At 34.9% G+C, this 13279-nt stretch overlaps 1 protein-coding gene across 1 annotated transcript; it reads right to left on the bottom strand.

The window, feature by feature from the left end:
• Positions 1–204: 204 nt before the first annotated feature.
• On the bottom strand, positions 205–5761 carry LOC134796531 (gustatory receptor 68a-like). Its single transcript, XM_063768716.1, has 4 exons — positions 4685–5761; positions 1097–1168; positions 711–800; positions 205–301 (listed from the first exon to the last, which is right to left on the bottom strand). Exons 1-4 carry the CDS (start codon positions 5681–5683, stop codon positions 242–244), a joined length of 1221 nt encoding a protein of 406 aa, XP_063624786.1. The 5' UTR covers positions 5684–5761; the 3' UTR covers positions 205–241.
• Positions 5762–13279: the final 7518 nt, after the last annotated feature.

Raw genomic sequence — 13279 nt, 5'->3', positions numbered from 1 at the left:
TCTTGCGTTGTCGTTGTAAGCGGGCAAAGCTCTGTGAAACAATGCGTGAGTGACAAAAGTTTAACCGTATTTTTTGGCATATCTAAGTTATGACTCACGAGTCTAAATTCGATCATCATTATTACCATTTAAATGAAACTGAAGTAATCAATATAATATTTATTGCTTAGATTGGGACGGAGACCAAGAGTTGTTATCGGATTTACAAGTTTCGCTGTATAGATTAAATGTCTAGAAGAATTTATTCAGGTTTATCGAACTGCACCAAAATTACCAAATACATGGCAGCAGACGTTACAATCTGAAAATAATAAATAAATATAAAAAAATAGAAATTTCCAAGCAATAATTGCATGAATTATGTCAAGAGTAGCGCGCGGTTGCTTTATGCGATAAACAGCGATAAGCGCTTTGTCATCTTTCATACAATCCGTAAACGCGTGCGTTCAACACTGCGTTTATCGTATAAAACCAAAAAACAACCGCGCGCTTAATAGGGATTATTTAACTTTGAATACAGATACATTTATACAAATATTTGAGGAATTTCGTTAACTTCTAAACAATTTAAATATTAGATCTCAGACTCCTGTTAAAAAAGTGTATTTCAAGAGGTCCAAGCACATGTACTTACATGAAAAATAATAACTTACGAAATCGGGTAATATCATATAGGTCAATAAATAAATTGAATAGCTTATGCAACTTACATTAAATACCAGAGTTGAATCCAAAGGAAAATATCCATAAATAGTAATCGCCGTGTCCTGATAAGCCATCAATGACGAAAAATGCAGAACCTAAAAAATGAGGACATTTTGTATTTTTAAGACGTGTACCATGTTCCTTCTGGAGTACTTTAGAAAATACGCATTTATAGTCTGTTAGGAAAGAGAAGAGTCGTGGAATGTACTATTAGGACTGGGCCCCATACATTCCACAACTCTTTCCGCACAGACTCTACTAGGTAGGTACTTAAATCTGCCCTTAAGCTTATTTTTCGTGTATATTAGGTCTTCCCCTTACGCAATTTGAAAAGTCAATACATAAATATAAAACAATCAGTAGGTACCTATGTACAAAGTAGATTACTTACATCTAAATATACTTTCAGATCTTGATCTCCACTGATCGGGATATTGTGAATAGTGCGCCCAATTTCATTTACCTAAAACATTTAAAAGGTAATTTATTAAGCACTGTGTTATCAACTACATGGGTTAATTTTTTTTTGTATGAGTTAAGGTTACCATGCGACTTAATTTCCTGTGAACATCATAGTCTACTCGAGAAACTGAAAAATGTGAATAATAGAGATACTACTCCTAAAAATACGTGTGAAACCTCATTAGATTCGTAATGATGCCTAAAAAAATGTATTCGAAGCGTAAAAAATATAAAAATTATAAACAAAAAAAGGGGGAAAAAGTAGATATTTTTTATTTCCCCCAATATCTCATAAAGTATTAATATTTAAGAAACCAAAAATAATGTCATAAAAGAGAAGGATATTTCCAATAAAACATTCCATACTTGAGGAACTGTATCTTCATTATTTATACTTTTTATTCAACGCTGAACAGCCATACACATCCCTCCGCGCCTAATTTTCGGGAAACGCGTGCGGCGTGTAAAAGCGTGTACGTTACATTAAATAGGTATAAATAATTTTAAAGGTATTCAATATTCATCGAAAAATGTTAAAAAGTTATAGTGTATTTAAAACATGTCAGAAAATGTACTACTAATGGAAATTTATCTTAAAGTTATTTTTTCAACAAATTAGGCATATGTTCATTAACAAAAATTATTCGAACTTCCTTCTTTATTGAAAACTAAAAATTTTTTTTAAATATTTATCGTAAATTTTTTTCGCTTGCCCTTCTCATATAGACTAGACATAAAAGATTCAAAATCGCTCTCCTTCTTGATTCGACTGGCAAATCATATTCGGTAAATAATAGTAATAAATCGGTTGCTTGATCGAATTCTTGACCGGAAGTGAGATATTTGATATAAAAGGTCCCTTTTTTAGTTTTTCGTAAATAACTCCTAAACGGTGGCGCATAGCATGTTCTAAGTAATCTGCACAAAATTATCTACAAGAAAGATTCAGTACAATTTTTCGCTAGGATCAATATTCAAAGAGATATTAACGCGGGAAATGTAATTATAATCACTTCTACGGCCCCTTTTTTTAGTTTTTCGTAAATAACTCGTAAACGGTGGCTAATACCAAAAAATCTTGTTAAACTTTAATAATCTACACAAAATTTTGTACAAAAAAGATTCAGTACACTTTTCGCAGGGATCAATATTTAAAAAAGATAATAAAGAGGGAAACTTAATTATAATAAATTCTAAAATTCCTTGTTTTTACTTTTTCGTTAATAATTTGATAAGTATGACTCAAAGCAAAAATAAATCTTGCACATAAATAATAAACATAAAATTTCCTACCAGAAACATGTAGAACACTTTTCGCTTTTTTTATATTTAAAAAGACAAAGCAGCGGGTAAGTTCATTATAATCAATTTTAAAGTCCCTTTTTAGTTTATTGTAAATAAGTAAACGGTCACCCATAGCAAAATAGGTTTTTAAGAATAAATTATCTACATAAAATTTTCTCCAAAAAACATTTTGAACACTTTTCTCTAGGATCAATAATTGAAACGATATTAAAGGAAGAAAGTTAATTACAATCAGTTCACAGGTTACTTTTTTTTAGTTTTTCGTAAATAACTCGTAAACCGTGGCCCGTTGCAAAACAATGTTATACATAAATAACGAAATCGTTTAGATCGAGATAATATTTATTAATTCCATAATATTTATTGAACATAAAATTTTCCACAAAAAAGGTTCTGTACACTTTTTCGCTACGACCAATATTTAATGAGGTATTTTTACCTTACCCCCTGTAAGTCAATAATAATTAATTTCCAGGGCTCTATTTTTAGTTTTTCGTAAATGACTCGTAAACGGTGGCCCATAGCAAAATACATAGGTTCTTAATGTTCTTGTATATAAATAATCGACATAAAAAAAGCTATTAAAGCGGGAAAGTTAAATAATGTGTAGAATTGATTATAATTAACTTTCCCCCTTTAATACCTCATTAAATATTGATCCTAGCGAAAAAGAGTAGAGAACCCTTCGGTACACGGCGGGAAGAAGTTGATAACTCGAGATATTTTATTCATAAGGTCATTAAGAACCTATTTTGCTATGGGCCACCATTTACGAGTCATTTACAGATAACTAAAAATAGGGACCTGGAAATTGATTATAATAATTAACATACCCTCTTTAATACCTCATTAAATATTGATCGTAGCGAAAAAGTGTACAGAACCTTCTTCGTGGACAATTTTATGTTCAATATTTATGTATAATATTGTTTTGCAACGGGCCACCGTTTAGGAGTTATTTACGAAAAACTAAAAAAAAGTTACCTGTGAACTGATTGTAATTAACTTTCTTCCTTTAATATCGTTATAAATATTGATCCTAGAGAAAAATGTTCAAGATGTTTTTTGGAGGTTTTATGTAGATAATTTATTCTTGTACACCTATTTTGCTATGGGACACCGTTTACGAGTTATTTACAAAAAACTAAAAAGGGACTTTAAAATTGATTATAATAAATTTTCCCGCTGCTTTGTCTTTTTAAATATTGATCCTAGCGAAAGGTGTTCTACATGTTTCTTGTAGGAAATATTATGTTTATTATTTATGTATAAGATTTTTTTTGCTATGAGTCATACTTTACAAATTATTAACGATAAAATAAAAACTGGGAACCTTAGAATTTATTATAATTAACTTTCCCTCTTTATTATCTTTTTAAACATTGGTCCCTGCGAAAAAATGGATTGAATCTTTTTTGTACAAAATGTTGTGTAGATTATTAACTTTTAACAACATTTTTTGATATTGGCCACCGTTTACGAGTTATTTACGAAAAACTAAAAAAGGGACCTTAGAAGTGATTATAATTAACTTTCCTGCGTTAATATATCTTTAAATATTGTCCCTAGCGCAAAATTGTACGGAATATTTCTTGTAGGCAATTTTATGCAAATTACTTATCTAGTAGAACATTTTTGGCTATGAGCCACCGTTTAAGAGTTATTTACGAAAAACTAAAAAAAGGGACCTTTAGTACCTATCAAATATCTCACTTCCGGTCAAGAATTCGATCAAGCAACCGGCAAAATCGGATTCAGCGGGGTCTAATTAGGTTAAAAAACCCGGTTGCCAAAAAGTAATATGATTTGCCAGTCGAAATCGAATTTTACAAAAATAAAACCAGTCTAATATACATGCTTAATAAGATTACGTTATAAAAGTTCTGAAAAAAATAATAGTTTGGTTTACATACACGCTAATATACACGCGTTGAATACATTTTTCTAGGAATCATCACGAATCTAATGAGGTAGGTATCACATGTATTTTTAGGTTACACCTACCTCTATTTTTCACCATTTTCAGTTTCTCGAGTAGACTATCATGAAATAAACGAATTTATCGTATTTGCACAGTCGCCAGCAGAAACAACTATGTCGGCGAGGTATTTATAATGGCCTTGGCACGACTTTGTGAAGAGAACACGAGCTTGCTTTCATTGGCTAGGCCCGCTAAGTTGCTTCTGCTGCTTGCTGTAGGTAGTAGAAATACCTGTGATTTCAGCAAAGCACCCGATTTAGCTAAAGCGTACATTTTGATTAACTGGTTTAACACCCACACGGTGCACTCGATATCATCATGCGTAGTGAAGTTAGCCTGGAACGACAGCCCGTGGTATATCATGTGGGGCATGGTCACCAACTCAAAGAAGCATACCACCAACGACACTAGTAACGGCGCCTGGAACGCCTCGTTTATCTGCCTCTTAATCTTCAACGTCTTCACGTATATCTCCCTTAACTCACGAATGCTTACTACCAAACGAGCTTCAACCAAATCATTAGGAACGCTATTCTTCACAAGCGAAATTACTTTGAACTCCTCTTCAATATTCTTTAACAGCGCCACAACCATCAATATCATCACGAAGTAAAACGCTATCATTGTAAACTGTATCATATCTGGTAAGACAAAAGTCAGTGCTACTAATATCATCTTCCATACTCCTGAATCGCCTGTGTATGTGGCCACGGACAATACAAGAATCATTGCCAGTACAGTGGTCAAAACCACACAGTTGATATGTACACGTAATCGTCCAAGAATCAATCTCCTCTTTCCCATTGCCAGCCTATCCCAGCAAACAGCCATGTCGTTCAGTATAGTGATGTATACATTTCTGTCACGAATTACGTAGAAATAAGAAACCGTGCAAAACAGTATTTCTAAAACTAGGTCAGCAATGTAGTTCATTAGAGTCATTTTACCTTCCGTCATGGAGTTATCTTTACTAGAGACGTTTAATTCTTGTAAATGAAACACCAAAAAGGCGTGAACAATTACAATCATGAACAAGGTACACATCGAATTTATCATACTGTTTTTGATATTCAAAGTGGTATTTTTTATTCCATCAGGAAATCGTACAGCTTGAGGAAATAAACCGAGAGCGGAGAGTAAAATATACAAGGGTTTGAAGATCTGCAGTAAACATAGTTCTTCATCCTTATTCACCAGTGGTGAGAAATATTTTTTCAGTGAAGTGAACATTATTGCATATAAGTAATTCTTGGCCAGTAGTTAAAATGACACTGGAGAATGGAATAACTACAACTTGACTAGAATGTTTTAATTATTGGTGCGATAGCATCTCTTACTAATCGATGATATATTTTAAATGCATGTTCAGTTGTCCATGGTTTACTAAATATAATTTGTTTATTTTAAATATTTATTTTATTTTACTATTTAAAATTAATTCCCGTCATAAATTATATTTCATGTGACACGGTCTCTAACTAATCAAGCATCTAGTTGGAACTGCTTCATACTCGTAAACAAATGAAAAACATTTTTTGAAGTGAAAACTTCTTTTGTGATGGGGAAAAAATGTTAAACTCGCGACAGGTCACGTGACCGATAGATTCGACAGATTGAAAATTCGTAAGATGGACACGTGACCTGATCGAAAAACTGTTACAATGTCATTGAGTTTTCACTTCTACCGGCACTCCCGGAGTGCAACCCGTTGTTATTTTGCTAACTGGACTGTTTGTCTTTAACTGACCAACTCGTAGCGAAACCTATCTTTGTAAAATGGCGTTACGAGTATAATATTTTGCTACAGTCTTCTAAAACCAGATTGCCTCCATTATCAGACCACTTTGCTGCGACTATTAATCGATTGCGCCGTAATTGTTTTCAACTCGTTTTTATAAGTAAGTTACAGGCAATGGAATTGGGGCATTCCAAGAGACTGTCGCTTACATAACGGTTTTGCCTCGTATGGCAGCTACCTCAATAAAATACGTGAATCTCGAGAATATACTGCCAATTTGTTAGCCAAGTCATGAAATATTACCTGACCCAATATCGCTTACTCAGCATTTCCAAGTATTAGAAGAATTGCGCTATGTAAGCGACAGTCTCGTGGAATGCCCCAATTAAGCTCTAATATCAGTTAAAAGTCAATTAGGCAAGAATATCGAAATCTCAAGGGAGTACAGATGTAGTGCATAATTATTTTCTATCGTATTTTCATGGAAAGGTACAAACGTGTCTTGTTATTTCAGTCAATCTCGGTTCCAAAAGTACTGAGGTACATGCACTACATCTGTACTTTATCTATCTATCTATACATATAATAAAGCTGAAGACGGTCGAAAGTCTGTACATGGAAGATATATGAAAATAAGTTGGCTGGGGATACTTAGAATCGATAACAGAACACGTTCCAAAAGTTTTTAGAATTTTTGTCTGTTTGTCTGTTTGTCTGTTTATCTGTTTATCTGTTTGTCTGTTTATTTGAACGCGCATCACGTGAAAACGGCTGAACGGATTTTGATGAAAACTTTACTAATCTGTCGAGAAAATCCCCGGCCAGGTTATAGGCTATAAAAATTAAACCCCTAAAAGGGGGGGTAGCCACAACACTCGATTGACTTAAGTTTGCCCCTGAATCTTATGGCGCTACTTAGGAAGGAGGAGCAAACTTTTTTCAAATACGTGCTACCACTATTGAGTACCCTGGTAAATTAACAGATGGCGCTGAATGAATAAGCCACCGAAGAAAGATTTTGACAAATTAACTCTAAGTTTAGAAGAGTGGGTAGTGTGGGTACGGATATCAACAAAAATAATTGAATAATTATTTCATTTCATTTCATTTCATTTATTCCATGCTTAGTGTGTGTACAAAAGGTCTTATGTGTAAATCATTACATGTCTCAACACAACCCTGTGAGGGTATTGCAATACACTTAAGAGCTAAGAACTAAAGTACCAATACATAATAACATTTAATATACAAATCTAATTAGTTAGACATTAAAATTACAATTTAAATTAATTTAAAAATATGATAATAATATAATTTCCATTGATTTATGATAATTTTATATAAGATATATTGCTATTAAAGAGAGGTGACAATATCTATGACCATTTTCAATATCTTGACTCATCATTTTGTAGATATTCCGCGACGGTATGATAGTTTTTTTCCACAAGAAATTGCTTTAATATACGTATAAATTTGTTATAATCAGATTCAGTTTTTATGTGATTCGGTAATTTGTTAAAAATCCTTATTGACGTGGGATAAGGTCCATTTTTATGTATCGCTAAATTAGATGATATTTGTATTAGATTACTTTTGGAACGAGATTCAAAACGACGAGGTACATCTCCGATTTTAGTGAACATTTCTGGGTGATTTTTAACGAATTTGCATGATTCTAAAATGTAGATACAAGGTAAGGTTAGGATGCCAAGGTTTTTAAAATAAGGTTTGCAGCTTTCTGGGTGTTTAGTGTTTGAAAGAATACGGATAGATTTTTTTTGTAAGATGAATAAATCTGGTGCATCAGTGCTATTGCCCCATAAGATCACGCCATAGCTAAGCCACGCGTGCGCGAAGGCGTAGTATGCCGATAGGGTGGTCTGTAGGTCGGTGGTCCTTTTTAGTTGCCCTAGTTAATTATGTTGATTTAATAAATTAATAATACAACAAAATTAAACGACAGTAAATTAATTGCCCCTCATCACACAGTGCCATCTTTTGGGGAACTGAGTAAACATTAAGTAATCAAGAAAATTAAAAATGAGTTTACATAGTTACGTAGTGGTAAAATAAACACACATATCAACACGCGTATAATTGTATAATTATTTAAAATTATTAATTTTCTCCATCATGAATTATACCTAATCGTAATTATATCGCACACATATCAATATTCATTCATTTTGACCCCCCCCCCCCCCCCAAAAATCATCCAAAAATCATGTTTCGAATGACCCCGTTTCCTTCTTCGTCATGCTACCATCATCCGATGTCCAGACCCCCCCCCCCCCCCTAATTCTAAATGACGTAATGTATGAATAGCCCCTATCGCCTCCTTTAAGCACTTAATAATGGCCACGAAAGGTGGGTACTTTGAAAAAAAAAACATTGACCTCTGTCATTTGCAGTGCCGGATTAACCCTTTTAGGCAAAATAAGCACTTGCTTAGGGCACCACGTCTAGGTGGCACCAAAACCGTAGGCAAAAAAAAGCGCAGGGCTGCATCAGCATTGCAGTCGTCGTGGAGTAGGTACCTACATGAAACTTTTATACGTGTACAAGTACCCATCTAATAACGAAGGTAAGTAGGTAAGTAAAAGTACGTAAGAACATCTCCAACGTAGGCTTTCGATTTGACATTACGCGGAGGCCCTTAAAGTCATGGAAAAAAATCTTGCTTTCGGGCTTACGGCCAGCCGATTTTTTCGACATAGGTTACCGATTTTATAGCGAATTTTGCTCTCTTGCACGCCAGATTTGTCGGCCAAGCCGAGTTGCTCCTTAGCCGAGATCCTGAGACCTAACTGTCAAAGTGTTATAAGGGGCTCCGTGAAAGCCTAAAACTAAAAGCATCCTATCAAGTAGCGCTTTCGAGTGAAGCCAAAGAGAAAGCTTTCCTCTTTCGCAGCTGGGCCTTCTGCCTTACTCACACTTCGCCAATTCAATTCACTTGGTCAATTCCAAGCTCTGCTTTCTTGCATCTTTTCTGTATGAAAACAACCTCGCTGAGACCCTTAAATGTCGAGCCCTATGCGAAGCTAGGCTGATAGAAAACTGTCCCATCCCTTCTCTGTATGAAATCCTGGATTCGCGCCTGGTTGGGACTAAAAGTAGGTAAAAATGTACAACTGTCTATCAAATTGCGTTTTTTATATCGAAAAATTTTCGATAACTTTATAAAATATGATAATAGTGACATTCGGGTGGCGACTGCAGCAGCATTACTCTGTTGTAACGTTACTGCTGCAGCACTGTCAATTTTCGTGATAAAATTATGTGACTGATTTCCATACTAAAAGTAAAAATGTACATCAAATGTCTAACAAATTGCGTTTATATATAGAAAAATTTTCGCGCTCGCTTCGCTCGCGTTTTCAGTCACTTTCTAAGTCAAATTGCGTTTTTTATATCGCAAAATTTTCGCTCTCGGTTTGCTCGCATTTTCAGTAACATTCTAAGATATAAAGGTGACATTCGGGTGGCGACTGCAGTAGCATTGCTCTGTTACAACGTTACTGCTGCAGCACTGTCAATTTTCGTGATAAAATGATGTGACTGATTTCCATACTAAAAGTAAAAATATACAACTGTCTATCAAAATGCGTTTTATATCGAAAAAATTTACTACTACTACTCTGTCGTTTAAATCACGTGTAAAATTTGAATAAGGGCGAAAAAAACCATTTATTTTGGAGTGTAGTTTTATTTAGTGGTACCTAATTGTAAAATATTTTATCTGGACTGCAGTCCTCTAGCATATCCATCTGTCAACTTTACTTCAAGTTCCGCCTCCAGGGGAGAGGGAGAGAAATTAGGATTAGAAATTAGCCGCTTACTGACACAGACCGAATTCCACGCGGGCGGAGCCGCGGGCACAGCTAGTTTATAAATATTTACCTACATTTTGTTCAATCACATTGTGTTTTATTATGGATTTTTATAGACTGAATGAATTGGAACTTATTTTGTAGTAGGGGAGCCCAAGAGGGGATTTCAGGATCTACTCGAGCGCGGCAGATTAATATACAGGGGGATACCTTGTACCCGGTTAAGTACTTCCACCAAATATGAGCCCCATATATATCGCAGCCATCAAGGATAAAGGACTAGTAAAAAAAAATTGATCATCTGAAATTCTCGAGCGCGTCAGATTAAGGTAGGGTGAGTTAGTTACATGCTAAAACGTGTATATTCCACTAATCTGACAATTTAAGAGTGACGTAAAGACGGGGGAGGGCTACAAAGTTGTAAAAAAAAACGTCATCTCGACATTCTCGAACGTGGCTAATTTTTTTTTTATTTTGAAGGGAATTATTTATTATTCAAGGAACCCGAAAAATATATAATCTGACGATTTCCACAAGCCGAAGTAACAAAAATTCATCGATAAAGTTGAATGCGTGCAGCCACAGAATAAATAATAGTACTAGGTACAGAAGACTCACTCTCTAACAAAATGTGTCTGTTACGATCAGCACAGATATGGCCGCTAGGTGGCGACAGCGCCACGCGCGGCTTATGGGTTTCCCCAAAATTGGGGCGGAACGGATGTACTTTAGCAAAGCGACGACATCGCGGAGTGAACCACGCCTGGTGCAGCTACGTGATGCCTATATTCCCCTCTCCGCGTTTCAATTCCTTTCTCACTCTTTCTCTATTTATTACTCTCTCACTCTGTCCACACTCTGGACCAGAGTTGCCAGATGGGTACGCAACAGTACGCATTGCGTACTATTTTATGGTATTGCGTACTCGCGTACTCATCCGGCGATGTGCGTACTATTTTTATATTTTATCACCTGACAGCCTGTTACTCCACTTGAAAAGAATAAATATTTTTCATTTCTCATGCTCTGAAAGAGGGTCATTGTTGTTCTAAACGGGGTGCAGAAAATGATACCATAATGACAAGATTAACTTCAAATCAAGGTATTGCCGTTTTCGGTGGTTTCAAGCTGTGTATGCGGTGTATGTGTGCGTAAAATCGTGTATGTGTGCAGTTTTAAGGAAGTGAAAAGTAGATTTTAATCATGTTATATTTCGATAAACGCTACAGAGCGGAACGAAATAGCGATTATACTTGGTCAAGCAAATCTTGTCAATAGAAAAAGGCGCGAATTTCAAATTTTCTATGGGACGATAACTAGGATGAAATCGAGGCAGAGGAGGAAGATGATTCTACCGATGATGATTTTTTAAAGTATTTTTTAAATTATCATCTTGATAATTTAAAAAATACTTTAAAAAAATATTTTTTTATAATTATGTTCTTATAAATACAAGTATTTTACATAAAAAAACATCCACTTTTTAGGGTTCCGTACCCAAAGGGTAAAACGGGACCCTATTACTAAGACTTCGCTGTCCGTCCGTCCGTCCGTCCGTCCGTCCGTCCGTCCGTCCGTCCGTCCGTCTGTCACCAGGCTGTATCTCACGAACCGTGATAGCTAGACAGTTGACATTTTCACAGATGATGTATTTCTGTTGCCGCTATAACAACAAATACTAAAAACAGAATAAAATAAAGATTTAAATGGGGCTCCCATACAACAAACGTGATTTTTGACCAAAGTTAAGCAACGTCGGGAGTGGTCAGTATTTGGATGGGTGACCGTTTTTTTTTTTGCTTTTTTTTTGTTTTTTTTTTGCATTATGGTACGGAACCCTTCGTGCGCGAGTCCGACTCGCACTTGCCCGGTTTTTTATTTCCATGCTATTTCCTGAGCTTTTCAATTAATTGTCTGATTAGGCGAATCCCTCCAGATAATCGTCAGATTATGAGACAGCACGTCTAGGGCATAAAGATGTACCGTATATATCTTAATCTGACGCGCTTGAGTATTTCAAAATGGCGATTTTTTTTGCACATTCTAATAATGGCCGCGAGCTTGCGTCTCATCCAAATCGTCAGATTATTATATAAGAGCTTTTTTTAGGTTCACTTAACATCTTCTTAGAAAATCTGACGCGCTCGATTAAAAAATTTTTTCTTCATTTTCAACCCTTACGTACGACCACTCCCATCATGGAAACAATCAGATTAACATACGTACATTTTTTTAAATACGTAGTACATGGATGATATCAATATCTGACGCGCTCGAGTATGTCCATGCAACAGTTTTTTTTACATTTTTGAAAATCTATAGCCGTTCCCCCCACCGATTAAAAGGTATATATTATATGACATTTTTTCTTTTTATCATCTAAGCTTTGCAACCCAATAGGTCTCTATGACGCTCGAGTAAATCCCGATTTAGCATCGTGGGCTACTACCACTATGTACCCATATGTATTTTGTTTACTATAATTAAAGAGGAGCGATGGTATCTGTACATTAGTAATTAAGTGTCCTTGATATATTCAATGGTTAAAACTAGTTTCCCTCACGTGTGACACGGTACCTATTTAACTAGTATATTAGAGTTTAAAAACTTGATATACTAAAGTTTAGTACCTAGTCGCACTTTCTTAGGTTTTATTCGTAAATATCAAGTTTTTTAAACTCTAATTTACTAACATTGACAAGAACATTATTAGAACATTGTTAGTATGTCTCACAACAGTTTAAATTCGATCTAATTTACTAGTTAAATAGATATGGGTTGGTTACACTAAAAAGTATTTATTTTAAAAGATTTTTAAATGACAGTGAGTTCATACTTTATTAACCAGTCATTTAATAGACTTAACCATGTTCTGCCTTGAGAATCTTGCGTATAAATTGTAAACTGTGTATACCTACAGGGAAGAAAGAAAGTATAAGCTGTGCTTTGAATATATGCTTAAATTTTTGACAGTGAATTTCTTTTTGAACATGTTATTTTCGAGGTCCTAAAATACTTATTGTGCATCTTGTGTCAATTTTGTTATTTTATATTTGCTTGTATATTTTTTGGCACGACTTCCCTTACTTGGGCTTTGGGCTTATTTACCTACAGACTTCTTCGAAAAGACCAGAAGCATAAAGGGTAAATTAGATTAAAAACCTTTTATCCGTGATCATAAATTTATTACCATGTAAATATACACAAACGTTGATTGCAAAATAGGTACCTATATTCTCACCTTGTTTAGGCACT

Source organism: Cydia splendana, chromosome 13 (genome assembly GCF_910591565.1).
Source record: "Cydia splendana chromosome 13, ilCydSple1.2, whole genome shotgun sequence".
Taxonomy (NCBI): domain Eukaryota; kingdom Metazoa; phylum Arthropoda; class Insecta; order Lepidoptera; family Tortricidae; genus Cydia; species Cydia splendana.
Note: the sequence above shows the minus strand (reverse complement) of the source record. Positions and strands in the feature narration are given on the sequence as shown.

Bases quoted from the DNA above. Each gene is read 5' to 3' on its own strand.
- LOC134796531 (XM_063768716.1), bottom strand. From the start codon at position 5,683: ATGTTCACTTCACTGAAAAAATATTTCTCACCACTGGTGAATAAGGAT. The intron at 1,169-4,684 runs GTATTTCTACTA...TAAATGTTTTAG, and splicing joins GTGCTTTGCTGAAATCACAG to GTAAATGAAATTGGGCGCAC. The intron at 302-710 runs GTAAGTTGCATA...TATTATTTTCAG, and splicing joins ATTCAACTCTGGTATTTAAT to ATTGTAACGTCTGCTGCCAT.